This window comes from Durio zibethinus, chromosome 16 (assembly GCF_047325235.1).
Source record: "Durio zibethinus cultivar Kanyao isolate XHJ-2024 chromosome 16, ASM4732523v1, whole genome shotgun sequence".
In the NCBI taxonomy this organism is placed as follows: domain Eukaryota; kingdom Viridiplantae; phylum Streptophyta; class Magnoliopsida; order Malvales; family Malvaceae; genus Durio; species Durio zibethinus.
This window is the reverse complement of record NC_143177.1, coordinates 6,967,288-6,992,931: the sequence shown is the minus strand read 5'-3', so window position 1 is coordinate 6,992,931 and position 25,644 is coordinate 6,967,288. Positions and strand designations below refer to the sequence as shown.

General features: G+C 29.5%; 2 protein-coding genes across 2 annotated transcripts; both read left to right on the top strand.

The window, feature by feature from the left end:
* Positions 1 to 4,965: 4,965 nt before the first annotated feature.
* On the top strand, positions 4,966 to 8,059 carry LOC111298467 (putative beta-1,4-xylosyltransferase IRX10). Its single transcript, XM_022893178.2, has 4 exons — positions 4,966 to 5,199; positions 5,495 to 5,883; positions 6,704 to 6,945; positions 7,235 to 8,059. The coding sequence occupies exons 1-4, from the start codon at positions 5,106 to 5,108 to the stop codon at positions 7,746 to 7,748; spliced, it is 1,239 nt and encodes a 412-aa protein (XP_022748913.1). The 5' UTR covers positions 4,966 to 5,105; the 3' UTR covers positions 7,749 to 8,059.
* Positions 8,060 to 19,510: 11,451 nt separating this feature from the next.
* Positions 19,511 to 22,428, top strand: LOC111290761 (uncharacterized). The gene is made up of 7 exons (XM_022882227.2): positions 19,511 to 19,818; positions 20,094 to 20,265; positions 20,360 to 20,409; positions 20,692 to 20,992; positions 21,340 to 21,528; positions 21,616 to 21,798; positions 21,902 to 22,428. The coding sequence occupies exons 1-7, from the start codon at positions 19,631 to 19,633 to the stop codon at positions 22,145 to 22,147; spliced, it is 1,329 nt and encodes a 442-aa protein (XP_022737962.2). The 5' UTR covers positions 19,511 to 19,630; the 3' UTR covers positions 22,148 to 22,428.
* Positions 22,429 to 25,644: the final 3,216 nt, after the last annotated feature.

The window sequence follows — 25,644 nt, the reverse complement described above, 5'->3', positions numbered from 1 at the left end:
TAAAAATAATCATCTTTGACAATTCTAAGAACTTAAATAAGAAGATAATAAAGGAAGTATGTGCTCAGTTCAATATAAAGCATCATAATTCTATACTTTATCGACCAAAGATGAATGGGTCAATAAAGGTTGTTAAAAATAACATCAAAAGCAGTTTAGGAAAGATGATTGATACTTACAAGGATTGGTATGATAAGTTACTTTTACCTTACATGCTTATAAGACCTCAATGCGAACATCCACTGGGACTATTCCATTTTAACTAGTTTATGGAATGGAAATAGTGTTACCGATTGAAGTAAAGATTCATTCTTTAAAAGCTCTAAGAGAGACTAAATTAAAATAAGCAGAATGAGTGAAGAATCGCTATGAACAATTGAACCCCATTAAAGAGAAAAGAATGGCAACATTGAGCTATGGTTAATTGTATCAAAAAAAGATGATCCAAGCATATGATAAGAAGGTTCGTCCTTGATAATTTTAAGAATAAGAATTAGTCATGAAAAAAAATCCTTCCAAACTAATATGACAACCAAAGGAAATAGATGTCAAATTGGAACGGTCCATATGTGGTGGAAAAATCTTTTTTTTATGGTGCATTAATTCTAACTGAAATGGATAGGGACAAATTACCAAATCCAATCAATTTTAATGCTATAGAAAAAAAAATTTCATAAGAAAAAGAAAAATAGAATACTCAAGGTGAAAACCCAACAGGGCAATTTAGTCAAAAAAGGGGCATATAAGTTTAAAACCTGAAAAAGTTGCTCAGATGTAAAGAAATAATAGCATCATGAAAATCTCACTACACAGAGGTAAAATTAGTCTAATAAAGTTTATCATGGTCAAGATTATTGATAGAATAGGGTTTGAGACAAGAATTTTAAATTAGATTGCTTAAGATTGTTGAAATGTTCATTAATCAATGCATATTCAATTATTAATTGATCCCTATCCTTTTGATTACCAAATTTATTCCTTTTCAATAAATACCCTTTTGATTTTTCACATTGCCTTATTTCTTTCCATTTTGATTAAGGAAATACATGATTGCATTGTGTTTGTTGTGATTTTGTAATAATGATAACTAAATGAATAAAAATTCATAAAAGATATCTACATTGCTTTAAAAAAAAAAAGAATAATAAAGGTACTAGGGAATGATAAAAAAGCCTAAAAAAATGTCAATCCCTAATAATTCAAAATAAAATTCTTGAGATCCCGTTGAAAAAAAAATTTTTAGATTCAAATAATAAAATGGATAAGATTACCTAACAATGCAAGATAGCCCATGTAGAAAACTACAAGTGTTAAACAATCAAAGAAAGTGAGAAGAAGTGGAAGGAGCTTTTAAAACCCTCTAATTTACCATAATTGAAAAGATAAATGAATTAAGTTGCATGCATTGCATTCACTGCATTTATTACATTCATCGCATGCTTCGCATTCATGACATTCATTGCATTCACTAGATTAATAACATTTGATACATCATCATTCATTGCATTCATTGTACATGATTGAAAAACAAAAAAAAATCAAAGTTCAAATTTTGAAATTCAATTTGGGAATTTTGAAAAATATGTTCATTATATACATTGATTACATATGATTGAAAAGCATAAAGGAGAAAGTAGATGTTAAAATGATTTTGTAAAAAGACAATAAAAGATGATCAATAATGATCTATTTTAAATGAAAAATAATCACTTTAAGGTAAGATTTTTTTTTTTAAAGTTTAAATGCCTTTATTAAGGAAGAGCTTTCAAAGAAAAGAAGGATTTGTAAGACCTCAGAGCATGATCATGAAAATCTTAGCTTTTATTTTTCAAAAGTTTCAAAACCTCTGGTGAGGGAAGAGCATTTTATTTCCAAAAAGTTTCAAAGCCTCTAATGAGGGGAGCAATTTATTTTTCAAAAATTTCAAAGCCTTCGGTGGGAAAGCATTTTATTTTTCCAAAGTTTCAAAGCCTCAAATGGGAAAGCATTTTATTTTTCAAAAGTTTCAAAGCCTCTAGTGGGGGGAGCATTTTATTCTCTCAAAGTTTCAAAACCTTTATTAAAGAAGAGCATTTGTGATTTTCTTTTTTGATTTTCATAACTTGAATAAAATGGATGTCTTTTATCTTTGTACAATTCTTGTTCATAGAAAATGTGCAATGAGGGACAACTATAGACACCTCATTTTGTCTAAAAAATTTTTCTCGATCAAAACAAGCTTTGATTGCAAATAGGCCTTAATACAAAAGTTGAATTTTGGGCCCAGGATTAAAAGCCTAAAAATTAAAATTTTAATTTTAATTTTTGTTATTTTATGTTTATTTTTAGTGAAAATCAAAAGTCAAAAAAATTGAAAAAAGAAAAAAGAAAGAAAACTTCTAAAATTGGAAACTAACAAAAAGCCTTGCATTTGTTTTGGTCCTAGATTTAGTCTCAAAATGAATTTATTGACTAAATATTTTTAGCAAAACTCAGTCTCCAATTCATGCAAAAAAGGAAAGATAAAAAAAAAATTAAATCTTGAAAAAGTTTTCCTAGATTTAATAGAACTAAATAATTTCCAACCTGAAAATGATTAAATCCCTATATAAAGACCTAATTAGTAATCATAAAAACAACAAGAATTAAGCAAAAAGCAATTAAGCACACAGAAAGCAAATAATAAACAATCGATAATCAATTAGAGCATAAAAAATCTTTTTTTTTTTGTTCTTGTGTTTTAGGAATTTGTTTTGGAAGCTTGATTATGGGTTCTTTCTATAATTGTGAAAGTTTTGATTCTTAGAGTTGTAGTTTGATTTTGGACTTTTGGTTGAACTTGTTGGAATTTTTGGAAATTTTTTTTTTTTTTGGGATTCTGTTTGAGTTTTTTGGTTTTTTGAATTTGAGCTTGGATTTTCTAGTGGGATTTAAAATTTTCAAAGAAATTTACAGTGGTCGAAAAAAGGGACAATGGCCATTTTCCTAGTTTAAGAACTATTCTAGGTTTGGTTTGAATTTTCCAATGCCATTTAGGTTTTTGGTGCTAGATTCTAAGATTTTGGCATATTTCTGGAATAAGTTGAATTTTTCGATGGGGAAAGTTAGAAAGAAGGCAAAACAATTTAGGTTTAGAAAGAGAAAGAGGAAAGTTGTTCTAAGGTACAAAAAAAAAAAACCAAGATTTTGGCTTATATAACAACATCAAAACAATGCCGTTTTTGGAGGACCAAAATCTGTGTTTTAACCCAACAACCTGTATGATGACCCATGCTGATACCCTACCCAATCACAAGGTTTTACTTTTCTTTTTCTTTTTTATTTTGATTTTAATTTTATTTTCTATTTTCCCTTTTTTATTTTTTCTATTATTTGTTATTATTATTCTATTTATTTTTTGTTATTATATTTTTTATTGTTGATTGAATTAAAAGATGAGGAAAAAAGGGAAAAAAAAACTTTGGTGAGATATTTAATTTGTATGTTTTGTTTTTATTTCCATGATTTAATAATTTTATACTATTGGATTGCATGTTTTTATTTTGATATTTTTGCATTAACATATATTAACTTAATTATTTGCATCTTATTATTATATTTGTGTGATTGATTAGTTACATTATTGATTATTTGCATACTTTATTTTTGTGATTGATTATTTGCATGATTTATTATGATACTTTTGCATGAATTTATTTACATAATATTTTGCATGGATTTTTATTATAATATTTTGCCAACTTAATATTTTGCATGATATCTTGGCATGATTTTTGTATGATTTGTATATTTATGATTTTTGCATGATTTATTTTACATTATTTGCATGATAAAAAAACTATTTTTGGTTAAGATTAAACAAGATAACATGTTATGACAATCATTCCATATCAGTGAAAATTTTGGTCATCTTTGATACCATTTTTTTCTCATAAGGTAGTTGGTTGCCTCCATCATGTAATCAATTACAAAAGTGATACACATAATTAAAAATAAACCTAAAGCATTCGGTTGCCTTTCATCTAATATTGGATTGCTCTTACCTAAAGTCTAATTATATGTGTAAAAAAAAACCCTTAAACTAAGCATAATTAAAGTGATCAAATTACATGTAAAAAAACTCCAGATATTTTTTTTAATATTATTACATAAAAATTTATATTTATTAGAGACAATATGCGTTAGAGTAGCACTTAGGCTCCACATAATTTAACAAAATATACATATAAATATTTTTCAAATACTTATTTATAAAATATTATTTGATATCTATGAATAATTTTAATAATTTTTAATTGTTTATTAATTTTACAAATATAAAAAAATATTATTATAAATTTCATTATATATAAATTTTAAGTTAATATTTTTAATAACATTTTTTTATTACACTTTATCTTACTATCACTCTTATATTTACATCTAAATACATATATCATATTTTAATCTATTTTATTTCATAACTATTTTTAATTTTATCATAATCTATCTTTTTTTTTTTTTTTTGGAATCCTCAGATATTTAGAAGCTACTTTGATCTTGATTAATTTGGAGTCAGATCCCATAACAGGATCAAACTCTTTCAAACTTATTTTTTTCTATTTATAAGATTTCAACCAAAATCTTACTTAACAGAAATCAAACTCACTGCCACTCGTACAATAGACGTTGGTTACAGTGATTTTTTTTGTACTTATTACAGTGATTTGCAAGCCGATCTGTCATCAAACAGGCAAAACAAACGCTGCTTTCTAAAACGTCAAGATTCACGACGCATACATTTGTCCAAACGTCTTTTTTACACTTCAAACGTCATATTTTTCTTCTTAATAACAATAATAATGTGCTCTCTGTTCCTTGAAGCAATGCCTCCCAATTTTCACTTTCAATTCTCTAACTGGAAACCTCCATTTCTTATTCAGGCCCCTTCCTCCTAATATAACCTCAAATCTAAGAAACTCACTCAACTACTACTCCTAATGACGTCCCACCATATTGAAGAAAATATGTTTTTTTAACATTTCTCTTAAATATGTCTGTTTCTTCCTCTCCACTTTCAGTCTCAGACAGGACCAATTTTCATTTCTTTGTTGATTCCCTTTTTGGGTTTTTGAGATTCTGCCAAAATGAGGAAATGGTTGTGGGGTTTTCTTTTTATTGGTTTTAGTTTTGCTTGGAGAATTGACGCTGAGCACAATCCTCGCACTGAGAGAATTTCTGGTATTTCTTGTTCTTAATGTTGCTCAAGTTTGGTTGGATTCAAAGCTTGTTTCTTTTTTTTTTTTCCTTTTACAAAGAATCTCCTGACTTGAGCCGTTAATGAACTAAGCTCATATAGTTGCTAGCCTGCTGTCTCTGTTAGCTGTGGTTCTAGTTGGAATATTGTTTATCTTCTGCTGGATATTCTATTTATCATATAGAATAGAATTCAGTTTTAATTGGGTTTTCATGGACTTATGGAAATTTCACTTAAAGTTGTCGAATCTTAGAAAAAAATGTGATTTGAATAATGCAGGAACTGCTGGTGATGTCTTGGAAGATGATCCAGTAGGAAGGCTGAAAGTGTATGTATACGAGCTTCCAAGCAAATACAACAAGAAAATCCTTCAGAAAGACCCCAGATGTCTTTCACATATGTTTGCTGCTGAAATCTTCATGCACAGGTTTCTTTTATCTAGTCCTGTTCGAACCCTTAATCCTGAGGAAGCAGATTGGTTTTATACCCCTATATATGCCACTTGTGATCTTACCCGTACTGGCTTGCCATTGCCCTTCAAGTCTCCACGGATGGTGAGAAGTGCAATACAGCTTATTTCCTCAAGCTGGCCTTACTGGAATAGAACAGAAGGGGCTGATCATTTCTTTGTTGTGCCCCATGATTTCGGAGCATGCTTTCACTATCAGGCAACTGATTCTATTCTTTTTTGTTGCCTTATTTACTAGTATGTTGATGCTGGCACTTGACGAAACTGTATATGGGATGCTTAATCACGTTTTTTTATCCATGTGGCATAAATCTTCACATGCAATTGAATTGGGAATCTCCTAGTCTATATTATTTATATCTTTTCACCAAAAGTGAATGGTGAAGGTAGAACTCATGCTTTGCTGAGAAAAGTATGTTCAAATCATCGTAGATGGCTCCATCTCAAGAATGACTTTTGTCATGCGTGCATTGTTTCTGAAATATTATATATTCTGTTACTAGGATTACTCAAGCACATTTAAGCTTTTTAAGTAGGCAGGTAAAAACATTCTTCCATGGGCTTTAATCCAATAGCATTGGGATTTTGTAGGTGCCTTTACTAGTCCAATGAACTCTACAAGATTGGCTTTAGACACTTAAGACCAAGCATTCAGAATGCAATAACAACTATCAAAATCATCTTGAAGTTAGACAGATAAAGACTTTATTATAGTCATAATCCGATTATATTAATTCTAGTAACAAATATGGGAGTGTAATTTAGCAATATGTGGCATTCCGGATGTTGGGATGTGAGCTATGACTCTTAGATTAGTGGTTTAGTATTGTTTTGTGAGCAAACAAGCTAAAACGTGTGCTGATTTGCACCTACACAAGTGATGAAGAAAGGATTGCTATTCTAGACTCCAGTGGTCTATACACGAGGTTTACTAGTTTGGGAATTTCTTAAATTTATATTTAGTTTCTAGTCAAAAACCTGTGATTATTTCAGTTATAATTTTTTTGAATCTTCTCCAGGAAGAGAAAGCTATTGAACGGGGGATCCTTCCAATTCTCCAGCGTGCTACCTTGGTTCAGACATTTGGGCAACGGAACCATGTGTGCTTGAATGAGGGTTCAATCACAATTCCTCCTTATGCTCCCCCTAAAAAGATGCAGGCCCACCAGATCCCACCAGATACTCCACGGTCTATTTTTGTCTACTTCCGTGGGCTGTTTTATGATGTGAATAACGACCCACAAGGTGGCTACTATGCAAGGTATGTTTCTTTGGAACTTCGATAAATTTAGTGTTTATGGTAAGGCTTAGGTAAAAGAACTTCCGTCCTATGGAAATCAGCTCTTTAATTTTAAGTGTTCTTGTTTACTCTAAAATGACTACATGAGGTAGACATGAGACCTTCTATTCTGTGTCTAGGCATTGTTGCATTACCTTGTGCTTTATTTGGATCTAGCCTCATCCTTTACATCTAGTTGGAAATTATTGTTGTAGCTTTGAGGCTGTTAGGTTGAATGTTAACCCTCACTGACCCTTTTGATGACTGGCAGAGGTGCAAGGGCAGCTGTTTGGGAGAATTTTAAGAACAATCCACTTTTTGACATCTCCACTGAACATCCGACCACTTATTATGAGGATATGCAACGAGCTATATTCTGCTTGTGCCCATTAGGGTGGGCTCCCTGGAGTCCTAGGCTAGTTGAAGCTGTAGTATTTGGCTGCATTCCTGTCATCATAGCAGATGATATAGTTTTACCCTTTGCTGATGCTATCCCCTGGGAGGAAATTGGAGTTTTTGTTGCAGAAGAAAATGTTCCCAAGTTGGACACAATTCTCACATCTATACCGCCCGATGTAATTTTAAGAAAACAGAGACTTCTTGCAAATCCTTCAATGAAACGAGCCATGTTGTTTCCGCAACCTGCCCTAGCGGGAGATGCTTTCCATCAAATATTGAATGGCCTTGCTCGTAAATTGCCACATCAGAAGAGTATTTACTTGAAGCCTGGTGAAAAGATTTTGAGCTGGACAGCAGGACCAGTTGGAGACATGAAACCTTGGTGATGTAAGTGTTCTTCGACATTCATTGCTTCCATCATCATCATCTGAGTGGCAACAAGTTTTTGGATCTAAGTAGAGTTTTACATTTGACCTCCTTACCATCATCATCATCTGGTTTACAGTACTCATTTGCAGATTTCTCTGTTGATTAGAATGGAAAATAGGGAACCTGTATTTGATGATTTTGTGTTAATGATTTTGATGAATTAACAGTTGAGCACGTGCGCCAGCGTGATACTAAAGTGGCCTTTATTAAGTGCTTAATCACTGATAAAATACCCTTTGTGGGTGCCATCGGCTTTGGGCTTTGGTTCAATTCACAATCGTTGCTCCCATAACATTCTTTTGGTGGGTTAGAGCTGTCCAAACCAATCAAATCCAAATGGCATCCCTTGAATGATAATAAAGGTCAGATTGAGGAGATTAAAGCAACTTTTCAATCATGATAAGGGCGGGTTAATTGTAGCTGAGGCAGCTGTACTAGTGTCCAAACCATACCACAATAAATAAATAAATAAAATGGAAAAAAAATCTGTCATCAAACTTAAACAAGGAATCTCCAGATACAAAACGTTCCAACGTTTCATGTTCAATTTTTATGCAGCAAGTGTAATTTTTTTTTTTTTAAATATTAAAAACATTAGATGTAATAATTTCTAATATAATATGATGATACAATATAAAAATAACAAAAAAAAATTTTATATATTTTTTTAAAAAAATATTTTATGTTTATTTTTATCGATACGAATTTTAATATAACACAATTTACGTTTTATACATATTGACACATATAAATATGTGTATAAAATAAAAAATACGTTTAGATAAAACGTGTCACATAAATATATATTTTAACATATAACATGACATAAAAAATATGTTTAATTTAAATTTTTCATACGAATACACATTTAACATGTTTAACATATTTTTTATATTTATTTTAATTTAATATAAATATATAAAGATTATTTTAATTTTTAATATTTTAATTATAATACTTAATTAGCTATTCAATATCATAAAAAAAATATTTTAAACTTTTAATTATAATACTCATTCAATAATTATTATAAAATTATTTTTTATATTAATAATATAAATACAATATAAATATTAATACTTGTCCTATACATCATTATTTATTCTCTAATAATAATTCATCATTTTGAATTTGATACTAAAAGTTAAAATACTTATGTAATATATATTAAGATTTAAATATATATATATTAAATACATATTAAATAGGTATCAAATTTTTTTAATCTTTTTAATATGCAACTATTTTATTATATTATTAATATGCTTTGTTCATTACGTTATAAATTATGGATAGTTTATAATTATTTATTATTTTAATTATGATTTTTTATATATTTATGCTAATAGTGTCTACTCATATATATCTGTATTAATCGTGTTTAATCATATATATTCATATTATTCGTGTTTATTCGTAACATATTTAAAAAAATTAATTGTACACATATTAATCGTATCATGTCGTGTGTAACACATATAATAAATATGTTACATTCGTGTTTAAGATTTAAATACATTTTATAATTTATATTGTATTCATATTTTAATAATTCGTGTCATTACACGTGTCAAATATAACACGAAACACTACACAAAAATATGAATTATTAGATTTAAAAAGCAAGTATAATAGAAAAAATAAGTATAACAGAACAATTAAGAAGATCAAATGTGTAATTGATAACAAAAAAAAAATTACATCTACAAAAAGATTTTTATATAATTGGTTGTAGGAAAAAAATAATCATGTCTGTACAAAGATTTGTGATAAATTAAAATAAACAATGCAATATAGAGCTAAAATCCTAAGACATGGAAAGAGTATAAAAACTAAATGACACTAAACAACATATTTATGACACCGTAACAATCAATGGCAAATATAGAATGAAAGAAAGATCACCTTTAATTTCATATATCACATTGTTTATTTAAAGTTTTGCAACCATTCATTTATACAAAATACAACTATCATAAATATAATTGATCTGTGATAAATAGTAATCTAACTAAATATGTTTTAAGTTAATTTGTTTAGAAAAATTTTTAATGAGAATACATTTACCAAAAAGGGCTTGGTCAGTCTGTATCCAAAAACTGCAAATACATTACCAACCTTCATCCAATTTTAGCAATAATTACTTTTTTTTCTCAAAGCATTCTTTTATCATTTGCAAATGTAAAGCCTTTTTTCTTATGCTATCAATCACATAATGATTCCATCAGAAACTTTACTTCAAAATGCTAAATAAACAAAGATAAACTAAAATTGAATATCTCCTACTGCAAATTGCAAGAACCTAAGATTATAATGGGAATTGATAACAAAATTAAATTAAGAGTAGTATTCACTGAATATAATATATTTTAATGGTTTGAAAAAACATATTTAATTTAGGATTTAGATTATACTAACCTTATCAAAAATGGTAGGATGAAATGTAAATGGCTATTAAATTTATTATTATAATATTTTTTTGCTTTAAATTCTAATCCACATTCCTTTGTTTATTTCTAAAAAAAATTAGTTTTACTGCATATGACAACTCTACGATCATGAAATTCGAATCTTGACTCAATTTTTAATATTTAGTAAAATTCAGATTTATTTAACAAAAAATAAGTAAATCTTATTCCAATTATTATACATTGGATTGTACATTTTTAAAACAGGAAAAATTAGAACTAATGACAAACATGAACATGATTAAGATTAATCATCAAATAACAGAATTACGTCAAATAATAACAGTTTTATTATAAAAATAAATCAATTTTGATAGTGATATAGTTAATTCATATAATAATGTAGAAACCTTGATAGTTGAGATTTGGGCTTACCAATGGATTGGCATGGCAATAACGCCTTCAATGGACATACAACTTTAAGCAGCCTTGGAAATCAAGGTGTTACATCAAATAAGTCTTTATAACCCACTGTATATCATTAAAAAAAAAAAAAAAACTCACTCCAAACATTTAATTAGAAAAACAAAGCAATCAAGAAATGAAAAAGATGAGTAAGAAATCAAAAATTAAACATCAATGAAGAATATAAAAACCAACCTAAGCAAGCTTCACCACTACAGTTGATGAAAGCAAAAAAAAAAAAGTATGATCTACTCTAGGACATTTTAAAATCCCCAAATTTTATAGAAATAAACATGCAAATAAATACGAATAGCCAAAATGACTTCCAAAAACCAGAAAAACAACAAAGAAATTCATCAGAACAAATTAATATGCTGCAATTAGGAAAAAAATTAAGAAAAAACTAACACCAAGATGAGACATGCAAGCTTTGTATCTAAATACAAACTTTTATCGAGTACCTTTTTATGAAATAAAAAAAAAAAACAAATAAAAAAGAAGATGAGTAGCGAAAAACCAAAAATTATGGAAGTCACGGAAGCCAAAAAATGTATTTTTGTTGAAAACAAAATCAACTGAAACCCAGTACAAACCCAACAAACAATTTTGCAATTTAAAATATAAACTCAAGAATGAAACCAAGCAATCAATTTTGCAACTTAAAAAGAACATAAGTATGATAACAATAATGACAACTACCACCGAGTATGACATATTAGAGTTAAAAAAAATCGAGAAAATCGGAAAATGATTTAAAATCGTAGTGTTCAATTTATTTTAGATCGATTTTTTCATATTCAGTTTGAATTAAATTTGAATATTAAATATATTTATTATATTCGAATCAAATTTTAGATCGAAAAATAAAAAAAAAAAATAAAAAAATAGAATCGAATCAAATCAAATTATATATTTTTTAAAAATTTTTAAAAGATAAAAATAATTATTTTATATCAAAATCTATTTAAATATATTTAAAAATTATATTAAAATAATATATAAAAATAAATTTCAAAAATTGATAAATCGAACTGAGTCAAACTAATAACATTCAATTTGGTTCAGATTTGGTCAGACTTTAAAAATTCATAGTATTATGCAATATCCAAAAAAATCAAATCAAATCCGATTTGATCCAAACCATTATTACCCCTATGATATATATTCAAAAAAAGTTTGATATATAAAAGAAATTAATACCAACTATGATATAAAAAAAATTACTACTAACTACTTAGCATGATATATTCAAAAAAGTTAAAAGAAACATATGAAAAGAAAAATTAATGGAACCCAATATATCTTGAATGTTTATGTACCGATTCTTATTTTGGTCAAATACAATAAAATTTAAAAAAGTATTAATGTCCACATACGATTGATAATTTTATATTTTATAAAACTATCCTAAGTTTTATTGTATGAATTTCTCTGTTCTAGATTTAATTTTAGCTTATTTTTCAGTAAATTCTTGCAAATTCTCCTATCCCAGGTTACTTTTCAAATCAAGGTTAAAAAAATGGAGGAACGAAGATGCCATAATTCCAAGAACCCCAAAACTGAACCATGTGGATCAAGTTGGTGTAAGAATATTTTACCTACACTTGTGACCAAAATCATGAATGGAGCACCCTTGATAATATGGACTTTTAGGGAGTTGACTTGGAAGATGATATAAGCTGACCATGAGCTAATTGAAATCATATTTTGACTTTGATTAAGTCATAAACATGAAGGGTGGAGATTGGAATCACATGAGCACTATGGTTGATGCACATGAATTAGATGACAGTCGAACTTAAAGGATTTAAATTTGGAAATTTTTTATTGTTGTCATTTGAGGCTTTTAGAAAAAATTTTGAGGGCTAGAATTTTTAATGATTATGTGGAATACTAAAGCAGTCTCATTGGCCAAAAAGATAGTATAAGGATCACCAAGAATGAAAGAGGCTATTCATGTAAGTTAGCTGAAATTTTGCAAGCTACCAAGTTCTATTGGATTCACAATTTAGAGAAAATTTTAAAAAAATAAAGTAGAGCTAAGCTATCAACTGACTTGGTATTCTTTTGGGACATCATTGGTCCATCTAAGAGAGGTTACATGGTTGCCAAGAAGCTTAGAGAAACAACCTTTTCCCAACTACAAACGAATTTGCACCAAGCTATTTTTATTTACTGCGAGCTAGTGAATGGCCCATTTGGACAGCCAAAGATGCTACCTTTGAAGCTAAAAAAAAAAACAACTCAATCAACATGTGGTCTTTTCAAAAAGTGTCATTGAACCAACTAGACAAGCATCACATAGAAAAAAGGCAACTGGCATTTTTAGCTTAACATGTAACCAGTGACATGAGAGCTTCCAAAATCTTCTTTTTTTAAAATGGATGTTTGAAAGGTTAGGGTTGTTGCACTTTGGACCATTGATAAACTAGAGGAGTCTCCAAATTTTTCTATAAATAAGACCCTAATAATTGACCTTGTGAGTTTTTTTTTTATTTTTATTTATTTTTCTTTAAGTTTTCCAACAAGCTTTCAAAGTCTACTAGCAACATACTTGTTGGCTGATCATACCTCTATTAAAGCTTCATTTTTCTTGTTTTATAGTAACTTTTTTAGCTCTTTTATTGTTCTTTAAGTTTACTTATAGCTTATTAATTTACATTTCTTTTGCAACCTTTAAAATTTGTATTTTTTTTCTCTTTGTTAAATGCAATTTCAATTTCATTTCTTTACTGTTAGAATTTATTTTTTGTTTCTAGCTTTTAATTTCCTTTATTTTTTCAATAGCCCTTGCTTGTTATTAAGCTCATTGTAGCTTAAAAAGAATTGCCTTGAATGCAAACATGATAATCCTATCATAGGACTCTAAAAGCTTGACTATTATGTGCTTTTTGTTTCTAGCTTTTTAGTTTTTTACTAGTTTTAATTATGCTTTTTTATTTATATTTGCAAGTAGTTTATTTACTATTTTGATCTTGTTTATATTTTCTTCATGCATCTTCTACCCAATTTTTTTTCATGATTTGTTCGGTTTTCACTGCACGTTACCAATATATTTTATATTCATTTTAAACCTATTTTAAGTTTTAGTTGTTGGTTTTCCAATTTTATGTAAAAATTTTTAATTTGGTAACATTTAGGTTGATTAGTTCTCAAGTTAAGGTAGATTTGTATGTTTGGTTTTAACCTAGTTTTTAGTTACATTCTGTTCAGTTTTTGTTGTGTATTATGCATTTTCCATCATTCTGTAGTCTATTTTAATTCTGTATTTTTGGTTTTCATGTAGCAAGTAGGTATTTTTACTTTTGATTGCATTTAACTTATTAGGTCACTAGTTTAAGTTATATTTCATCACTACTTTTGTCTACCATTTTCTATCAATTCTGGTTGCTTTTAGAAAATGCTTACATTTTTTTTTTATTGTCAAGTCTATTTTAAGCCTACAATTCCCTTAAGTTAGATCATATTTGTATAGCATTTTAGGTCATAGGATGCATTTAGCTTGCATTTTATATTTCGATTTTGCATGCCATTTTATTTCCATTATGTTCAATTTTAACCTGTAGGTCCTTATAAGTTATTTGCTTCATTTCAAGTCTATTTTATGTTAGTGCAGTTTATTTTTATGTTTATTAGCATTTCATGCATATTAAAATAACATTTATGTAAGTAAATCACTTAGGAACTTAGATTTTATTTCATGCATTTAAATTTCTGGTTTAATTTACTTTTGAAAGCAGTTAAGTTCATCTTTTGTTGTGTTTAGGTTTTGTTTTAGCTATGGTTAGTTTTTATTTCATGCTTTAGTTAATTTTGGTTCAAATTTCTATTTTTAGAAACTTTTCATTTTTAGCAATTTTTGTATTTAGTAAGTTTAGTCTTTAGTTAGTTATCTATCCATAATTGGTAGTAATTAGTTTTTAAATATTTGGTAGTGTTTAATTTCATGTAGGATAATTAGAAAATAAAATTTTTTTATTGATTAGATATATCGTAGGTATAAAAACAATACTTAACCTAGCACTCAATCCCTATAGAGATGATACTCTAATATTTCTTACTTTGTTACTTATATGACATGTCCACTTGTAGTAGACTAAGAAAAATTGTATCAATTGTCTAGGTAGAATTTCGATGCCCATAATTCCTAAGTAAAGAGAGATACAATCACCTTAATTTCTTTGTTTGTATTATTCATATGAATATAGTATCAACCTATTGTAAAAAATTAAAGAAAGTCATAAAAATTTTTTTTTTAATATTGCTCTAAAAAAATGAAAATCTTAATTAGACATGCAATAGGACTAAAAATAATATATATATATATAAACATGGGAGAGGGGTTCAAATAATTACCTATACATAACTATTTAACAGAGAAATCCATGAATATTCATTTCAAAATAGATATTTTGTTATTGAATCCTCAAAAGTATAAGCTAAACACAATAATGGACGAGTTTGCACATGAGCTAAACATAGTTTAAAAACATAATTTTCTTTAAAATCACATAGAAAATCGAGAATCAACAAAAAAAAATATATAATCCATTGTGTTGCTTGAGAAACATCAATTCATCTAGGTCATAATTGATTTAAACACAATAATGGACGAGTTTGCACATGAGCTAAACATAGTTTAAAAACATAATTTTCTTTAAAATCACATAGAAAATCGAGAATCAACAAAAAAAAAATATAATCCATTATGTTGCTTGAGAAACATCAATTCATCTAGGTCATAATTGATTTAAAATATGGGTCTTTTATTATTATGTACTTGAAACACCTCCAAATCCATTAACTAAGATAAAATATAAAATAAAAAAAAAACTATTACAAATATATGAATCAAGAAAGAGAAAAAAAAAAGAAAAAAAATCAACATCATGTGAAAAAAAAGTAAAAGAAATAAGCATAAACATGAAGAGAAACGACTAAAAAACTGTAAAAAAGCTACAAAATCTTCAAAGTAATAGAAATTAAAAAAAAAAAAAAAAACTTCGATCATCAATTTATAATTGAAAGCACAAATGTAAAGCCTAAAATACATACTTTCCACCAAAATAGTAAAATTTCATGAACATTCTCCTCTGTTGCCAAAATTTTAAAAAAAAAATAGTAAGAAAAAAATGCATGAACCGAGAGACAGAGAAGAAGAAAAAGTACATACACCCATAAAAATAAAAAGATAGCATGGGAATATTAGTTGTTAGGGAATTTTACTTGAAAAGATTTGAGTTTAGAAAACTCATATATTTTTCATATCCAAAAAATTTAAAAGAAACCTAACTGCCAATCTAAATAGTGCACTTTTTTTTAAAAGCATGTAACCTTTACCAAACCCATATCCTAAACATTTAAATTCAAACAAAATACTCAAAATTTGGCTTAAATTACTTTATGAACCAAAAAATCAACCATAAAATTGGCAAAAGAACAAAGTGGATAAACAAATTGGCTCTTTGGATGAATAAACATTGCTTTTAATATCTATTTCTCATAAATGACTCATATATTAAACTAAAAAAATCTCCATAGCATAATTTCATGCAATTTAGTAATCATAGTTAAATCATCATTCTCAAGTTAGAAAGACATCTATTATTTACTTTCTCCCTTTCTTTTTTTTTAATTTTATATCTTTGAAAACATTGAATATATCTTACTAAGGTGATAGTATTAGTAGTATATAGAAAGAGAAATATTGATGAAAACTGAAAGGGAAAAATGAGGTATAAGTGAGGCTAAGTTGCAACATAAGAAATAGTCTTAAGAGAATGTGGCATAAAATTAGTACACAAAAACCTATTACCTCTTACTTCATACAACAATAAATCATAAACCAAAACAAAAAAATAAATAAATAAGTTTGCCTCATCCTATTACTTTACCCTCTCTACACCACCTTAATTAACTTGCAACATATACAATAGAAAAAGAAAAAATCTATCTTTTTCTTTGAAATTTTGTCATTGTGGGTTGACTATGTTGAATAGTCATCTTGCAATTGAATTGAATGAATTGTGTGGCGGTTCAAGCCTAGCTATGATTGGCTCACGCAGGCAAAAAGAATAGTATCTTTGTCATAATGAAAAACATGAAAAAGTTAACGATGAAAAGAGATGTACATCGGTATATGATACATTAATCCCAAAATATTGAAAAAGATAAAACAGAGGCCAAAGTTCATTATTTATGTCCCTTTCTTTTCTATTAATTATATTTAAAATATATACAAATACGATATAATACTAAGAAAAGTAGAACCTTAAAAGATTTGAGAAAGAAAGAAAAAGGTTTAACAAAGTTAAAATATGTGAATTTATGCTTTAAATTCTTATGTTCTACCATTTTTGCTTGTTTAAATAGCAAGAAACTTACTCATTTCCCCTAAAACAAGTGCAAGAGTATAAAAGGAAATGGTAGATAAAAGATACTTGAAAACTTGTTTTGTCCTTTACTTCATATCAATACTTTAAAAAATCAAAAACAAAACAAAATAAAGAAATTAAAAATGTTATATCAAATATAAAAATGAGAAAAAAAAACAAAAAGGAAATTTAAAAAAATTGACCTCAAGCAACCCAAATTTGACAAATTTTGGAATTATTGGAAAATCTAAACCAATGAAAACAAAGAGAATGAGAATGAGAGTAACATAGTCAAATTTTAGATGACTTTAAACTACAGAAATGGAGTTTTTTTGTTTAAAATCACAAGATTGAGGTTTGGGTCTAGGCATTTTCGGATTGATTTTGAAAAATCCAACCTAATAGATATGATTAGGCGATTGAAGGGAGTTTGCAGGTATTTTTTTAATGAAATTCTATCATTAATGAACAGCTATTAGTGGTTTAAGAGCAACGGCCCGTAACAGAAAGACAACAAAAGAAAAGCTACCATTTTTGTTTTTTTCTTTTTTTGTTGAAAGAGAAAAAGAGTGAATAGTTTAAAAAAGGAGTGGAGAGGAACATGAACCAATAAAATTAGGTAGTTGACAAGGAAGAAAAAAAAAAGAGCCAATCAAAAGATGCCACATGGTATCTTTAGAAAAGATTAAGGATAAGTTAATCTATAGATGGTGTCTCAGTCTCATATTTTGTACAATTCAATTTTAAATATAATACTTATAATATTTTTTTTAAAAAAGAAAATAACTTAATATTCCCTTAGTCCTTTTTTTTCTGTCCATCTTTTTTTTTTGGGATATTTTAAAATTATGTCCTTTTTCTTTTTTTGCACATCTAAAACTTTTACTTTTTTATATTTTAAAATTATTTTTTATGTGTTTTTTTACTTTTTGACATTAAAAATCATGAAATTTTAATTTTATAAAAATTTTAATTTTAATATTAAATATATTAAAATTAAAGTTTTTTTTTTAATTTCGTGAAAGTTAATACCATCCAAATAATTTGAGAAAGAGAGAGTATAAATCTTGTATTCTCTATGAAGGAAAAACATTACAGATTCTAACCTCCATGTCTCAATCTAATCTTAAAAAAAAAAAATCATGGTCTTTAGAAAAGAAATTGGTTATTCAACTTAGGCTTCATTTGGATGGATAATAAGATTGGTTGCAGTAAGATTGAAAACAGTAATAAATTTTGTTGTAATTGTGATTGAAAAAAAAAGTTACTGTAATTGTGATTAAAAAAATCTAATGAAAAATTTATGATGATTTGATCTTACTGAAATTGATATTTGGATTCAATTAAAGGTACAGTAAGCTTAATCATATCACATCAAAGATGCAATGAAATCCAAATGGAGACTTAGGCAATAAGACCATTTTCCCAAAATCAAAACCCATATGTGAAAGAGGAAATAAAAGGGTAAGAGGGAGAAGTTTGATAGAATCAAGTTAGGGGTTGCTATGATCAGTAATTAGTAATTCAATATGGCTTAAATTAATTTTTTTTTGTAATTTTTAATTTAATCTTAATTTTTAAAATCTATTTCTATTTTAAAAAATATATTTTACTAAAATCTTATTATAATAAAAAATTAATATCAATACTTTTTAATATTCAAAAATAATTTTAAAATATCAAATATATCCTTAAAATACACTCACAAATCCAAGAATAGCCAAAACAGTTTGAAAATACAATCCATAGTCAAATATTCATAAACAAATAGGATTTTTTCAAAGAGTAATCATATGCACATCATTAAACATGTGTAGTTAGTCGGCACTTAATCTTAAAATTAATGAAAATATCAATAATTTTTATTCAAACATTAATGGGTCGTGTATTAGCAGACAATATAGAAAGAGAATTTCATTATAATATTAGAAGTATACAAGCTAATAAATTATTTTTAAAACTTTAAATATCAAAATGATATCTAACCTAAAATTTATAAAACATGGTATAATTTATGTTTTGTTTGGTACATGTTAGTAGAAAGTTTTGGCTAATATAAGTTGTAAATTAGATACATATAGACCTCCTTTGAAGAGATTAAATAATAGCGATTTTTTGTGTTAAACAATAGATAAAAGCTTTTATTATTTTACAGTTTGAGTATCACTCCTAAAAAGGGGGGAATTTTGTAAAATTATAAATTATAAAAATATGAGCTAAAAGTGATGAATAATTAAAAAAAAAAAAGGCAAAAAGAGAGATAAATACTTTAAAAAAAGTGATAAAATTTTGACGTAAGCGTGAGATTGATTTGGCATCTAAACGCTAAAATGGGAACAAGAAAAATAAAATAAGTAAATTACCGAGATTGCCCTTCCTCCTACTTCCCTTCATGCGCCCTCTGCCGTTCTTTACTCCACCCTCCATTCTCCAACTCCACCTTATATATATATGACCCCCGAACCACTCTCCATCCAATTTTTATGTTTTCATCGTTCCTATCCTTATCATAAAGTTTAAAAAACAATATTTTTATATATTTTCAAGGACTCCTTCACCAACCCCCGCTCTGTGATCGTTCGATCTTTCTCTATGGCAACCATTTCCAAGCTCTCTAATCCCAGCCCACCCGCTTCTATCTCTTCATCTTTCAAACCCAGATCTTCTTCATCGCTTAAATGCTTCGTTGGGTTCCGTGCCACTGCTCGTTTTAACTCTAAGCTGGTTTCATCTTCTAGCTTCTCCTTCACAAACAACCACCCTTTCAATGGCTCCTTGGTGTAAGTATTTGCTTTACTTTCTGGAATTGATTTTCCGTTTTTTTTTCTTTGTTGGCTGATGTAAACAGAGTTTGTTTGATTTAATGTTGGTTGGTCTTAAAGTCTTAATCCTTGTTCTTTTTCTTTTTTTGGAAATTTCTGTTGATACATGCATATGTTAAAAAGCAATTTGCTTATTGTATTTGCAATACAAGGAATGAGATTGTACAAAATAGAGTGGTGCGTTGGTATTTATTTTAGGGTTCTGTGATTCCATCTATGTTTTCTGATTACAGTGTTAGATGTTCTCTTGTTGATGGAAACGGTAGCTCATCAAAGAAGACTACTTTACATGATCTCTATGAAAAAGAAGGGCAGAGTCCGTGGTATGACAACCTTTGTAGGCCAGTGACCGATTTGTTGCCACTGATCGCAAATGGGGTTCGAGGTGTAACTAGCAACCCAGCGGTATATAATTGCTATGCATTTGTTTTTCTTGTTTTAGTTTGTGGTATTTGTCTATTTTAATCCCCTGTTAGAATTTTTTAATATTTGATTGTAGATTTTCCAGAAAGCTATATCGTCATCAAATGCTTACAATGATCAATTCAGGTATTATTGGCGACCCATAATTTTAAATGTTGTGATGAGTATTATAAGAAGATTGATTCAGAATGCAAAGTAGACAATTGCATTGAGCTTTTCATGTCATAATATACCTTAAACGCATTGCCACAACATAAAAGAAGAATCAAAATAGAAACTGGAGAAAAACCAGGCAATCTCATCAAACTTGAGTAGGCCAGTTATCATGATATCGTGGTGTTGGAGAATTGAATTTGCTGATCTTTTTAGTACTCATAACTTTAGCTTTAAGTATACTGGAATTTGCAGGCAACTTGTACAGTCTGGAAAAGATATTGAAAGTGCATATTGGGAGTTAGTGGTGAAGGACATTCAAGATGCCTGCAAACTTTTTGAGCCAATCTATGATCAAACAGATGGAGGTGATGGTTATGTTTCTGTCGAGGTTTCTCCCAGACTTGCTGATGATACTGAAGGAACCATTGAGGCAGCCAAATATCTTCACAATGTGGTTGATCGTCCCAATGTTTACATTAAGATCCCTGCAACAGCACCATGCATTCCTTCAATCAAGGAAGTTATTGCAAAGGGCATAAGCGTGAATGTCACTGTATGTTATTTCTAATTTCCTGGCTTAACTTAGAGTGTAAGATGTACTCTTGTGCTACATGCATCTGCCTCGCAATTGTTCTTATAAGCATCTGCCATTATACCAATCCTAACAATTAATGCTTTGGATGGGTCATTGGCTGATAAGTCTAGAACCATTTTCACCTAAATAACAGAGCTTTGCTATCATGAGATTTCTGGCACTTTTGACTGTTTGGGCCATTGTAGTTCTGGACTTGTTTCACTGAAGTTGTAGAAAATTGTAGACATATTTTTCATGTAAATCTGGACTAGATTTCTTTCTTTTATGTTCTAAACTTCATTTTCTTTTCTTATGTGTATGCACAGCTCATATTTTCACTTGCTAGATATGAAGCTGTCATTGATGCTTACTTGGATGGCCTTGAGGCATCTGGGCTGAGTGATCTCTCTAGGGTTACAAGTGTAGCTTCCTTCTTCGTCAGTCGGGTAGACACCCTCATTGACAAAATGCTCGAAAAGATCGGAACACCAGAAGCCCTTGATCTCCGAGGAAAGGTAACGGAACCCAATATGCCCATTGTTACTTGTTGAATATTAACTGAATTACATGTCAAGATTTGCTCATGCTTACTTTTTTTTTAGGCTGCGGTAGCTCAAGCAGCTTTGGCATTCCAGCTTTACCAGAAGAAATTCTCTGGTCCAAGATGGGAGGCTTTGATGAAGAAGGGTGCCAAGAAACAGAGGTTGCTGTGGGCCTCAACTAGCGTCAAGAACCCTACCTACCCTGACACTCTATATGTTTCTCCTCTTATTGGACCTGACACGGTGAGCAATCTTCTTGTTGAATAAAGTTTTGAATAAAGACATGGTTTTCAACTTGAATTGATGAATAATACTGTAACGTTTTTGGTCATTGGTGCTGTTGCAGGTTTCAACCATGCCTGACCAAGCTCTCCAAGCCTTCACAGATCATGGCACAGTTTCAAGGACGATTGATATTAACGTGTCTGAAGCTGAAAGCATCTATAGTGCACTTGAGAAGTTGGGGATTGATTGGGGTTATGTTGGCTCACAGCTCGAAGATGAGGGAGTTGATGCTTTCAAGAAGAGTTTTGACAGCCTTCTTGACACCCTGCAAGAGAAGGCAAACTCTCTTAAATTGGTTAGCCTGTAAAGCCTTTGTGATATGCTTGTTTTGCTGTCACTGCAACTCAATAAAAGAAGCGGGTCTTGGTTCCTGCTGTAAAGTTAGGTGGTTGAATACTGTGTATCATAAAGGGGAAGTGTTTGTTTAATGAAAATTTCTTCTTCTGTTTGTTTCTGCCCTTCTATCAATCTCCTACCGCTGATCATGAAGAAGTTGCAGATGTATTCTAACTCTTGTTGAGACTCTGGTCCAAAACCATGAGTAAATCTTCAAGGATATGATATTTGTGGTTCCTGTTGCGAATGCCACTATGATGCTTGTCAAAATAGTAGAAACATTTTGGTCAACGTCTGTAATTGATGCTCAAAACTCAAATGTTCCTTCAGAACAGAACCTTAAAACTGGCCCTTGGATCTTAGTTGTTCTTCTGTTGCCGGTACAGACTGCAGAATTTCCTAGATTCTATGTTTATGGTTTTATTGGTCAAATCATTTTTATTATGTTCATGATTTACTTATTTAATTAATTTTAAAATATTATTCTTGACGGTTTGTTGAACTTGATAAATTAACATAAATAAACAGAAATTGAGGTTGTGAGATTATTTATCACCGAATGTTCTTTTTGTTTACATATTTATGTTATCAATGAATTGAATATAAATAAAATTTGTTATATTTATAATTTGTTTATTTAATTAAAAAATTTTAAAATATTATTCTTAATTATTTGCTAAAGTTAATAATTGAATAAAAATCGAACATATTTGCGACTTATTTATTGAACGTTTTGCCTATTTACACTCTTAAAAATAAAAACAAAATTTTCTTACTTCAATCTAAATTCAACAGTCACATATAAAACAAAACTTAGATAAAATTTATGAAATTTCTTTTAAAAAATGATTTAATAAAAATTTTAATAAAAAAATTTAAACTAATAGATTAATATAATTCAATATGAAAATTAATAGTATGTTAAAAAAATTTTAAATGTCATTGATTTGATAAAAACTTTAATAAAAAAATCTAAACTAATAAGTTAATAAAGTTTAATATAAAAATAAATTAAAAATGAAAAATGTAATTTACAATTAAAATTAGATTAGTACTTATTTAATAATAATAATTTTGTCAAAATTTTATTAAAATTGTTTATCTAAAAAAATCAAAATTTTTAAAAATTTACATATTTATCTATATAATAAATTTTTTTTATTTATTATTTTAATTTTTAATTTTAATTTATGATTGTAATTTTTATTTAATTATTTTTAATAAAAAAACTTAACAAAAATCGCTTAAACAACTTCAGCAGAGTTTATTTTTTCTAATTATTAGACGGAATTACCAACAAAAGCTGAAAAATGGGTCCCATAAAACGACAAAAACAAGGACGGGGTAGCTGTAGAAAGCTCTCCAAAAAAGCTAAGGCAGTTTTCTTTTCGCCCTCACTCACGTAATTAAAACAGTGAGTTTGATGCGTCAATTTCGTCAACTTGACCTCTGCGGAAGAGCTTCAAGCAGGGTATATTGTCACGTGTCCGGAGCTTAAAATTAGTTACCGTGTGATTATAGGTAGAAATTTATGGTTCGTATGTTTAGGTAAGCTTTTAATCAATTTTGTTCCATGCATTAACCGATTGTGTCGTGTATTTGTGTTAGAATTCAACTTCTTTAAAATTTAAGAAAAAGCTAAAGAAAAGAAGAATTAAAACAAGAATAATATATTTATTTGATGTATGTACATTCACGTTTTAGAACACAATATGTACATTTACTTTTTAGAACACAATCCTTAAGTGTTCTCTTGTTGACACCTATTGCTCTCTCTATGGGTATATTTATTTATATGTGTCTTTGTACAAATAAGGAGAGACTCTCCTATTTATACTTAAGCTCTCGTGATACTTATAATTTTAATGAATCCAAGTATAAAATCATTAAAGACCTTCTAAAGAGTTTTAGGGTACCCAGGCCCCTATAAAGTCAACTAAGGCCTTTTTAGAGACATCTCGATTTTAGGCACCCTACAAAACCCTTGGGTTTGGAAGGGTTTGAGCACTTTTACTAAATGCTCGTGTCATGGGCTTCGACCTTAGATTCAGAATTCATGTGGTTTTAAGCTTGGAATCACCTCCTTGTAGCCTAAGTCAGCCTAAAACACTAGCGTACAGGCACTAAAACAATAAGAATGGTTGAATGCACAAGTTTGAGAGAAATAGGAAAACAATATAGCTTGTTAGAATATACTTTGTATTCACTGAAACAGAAGTATATGATGGTGTACAAATGACGATGGAGCAGCCCTCTATTTATAGTTGAGGCTCCCAACTACACTTATGGCTAAATCCCTAGAATTAAGGCTAAAATCAAAGAATTTCAAAGATTAAAATCAATCAGAATTCTATCTCCTGATTCTAAGGGTCAACCAGATCTGCCAGAAGGCTCTTACTAATCCTATGATCTTTCAAAAGATCCCTTTACATATCTCTCATCTTGAGCCCTGCTAAATGTGGTGCGGGCATCATGCAGGGCAGACCTTGGCCTTACAGGCTGGCCTGCAGGCTGTGCGAGCGTTCTGGCCTTGCCTTCAAGGCCTTGCATGCTAACTCCCGCCAGTGCGTGGGCCTCAATCTTAGGTGTGCATACTGGTGCACCTGATGTGCTTGGTGCGTCCACCCAAGGCGTGACATTCTCCCTCACCTGATTGTGCAACGTCCTCATTGTGTCTTCTGCATGGTACTGCCTAATCTGGTCCCCAAACTGCCATAAGTCCTCTGCTGGCTTCCAGCTCGTCTCGCTGTTTAAAAGTCCCTTCCAGCGCACCAAGTACTCTTATCTTGGTTGGTAGTTTTTTCGTCTCACCTCTCGATCAACTATGATGCTGTGGAACTCTTTTTCATATGAGGCCTTTGATCCCAATGGTGCATGCTTTGACTCTACCCATCCTGGATCTCCCTCATCCTCATGAAACGACTTAAGCATGCTTACATGGAACATCAAGTGTACCTTCAACTTGGGTGGCATATCCAGCTTATAGGCAACCTTGCCTACCTTCTTGACTACTCAAAAAGGTCTTTCATACCTCCAGACTAGGTCTTTATGCAGCCCCTTATGGCGCACAATGGGATGCAGCTTCACCAACACCAACTATCCAACCTAGAATTGCACATCCTGCCTATTCTGGTCTACCCACTTCTTTGACCTCTTTGCTGTCTTGTGTAGACAGACTCTGGCCAAGTCAGTTTGCTCCTGCCAAGCTTTGGCAAACTTGTATGCTACTGGATTTGGCCCTGTATAACCTGCAACAATCGAACCGGGTGTTAGTGATTGTTGACCTGTCACAACCTCAAATGGGCTCTAGTTTGTTGTCTCGTTCCTTTGCAAGTTATAAAAAAATTGTGCAACATTTAGCGGCTTTGGCCAGTCCTTTTGTATGGCACTCACATAATGCCTGAGGTAGATCTCCAATAGTCCATTCACACGTTCAATCTGCCCATCGATCTGCGGATGCATGCTAGT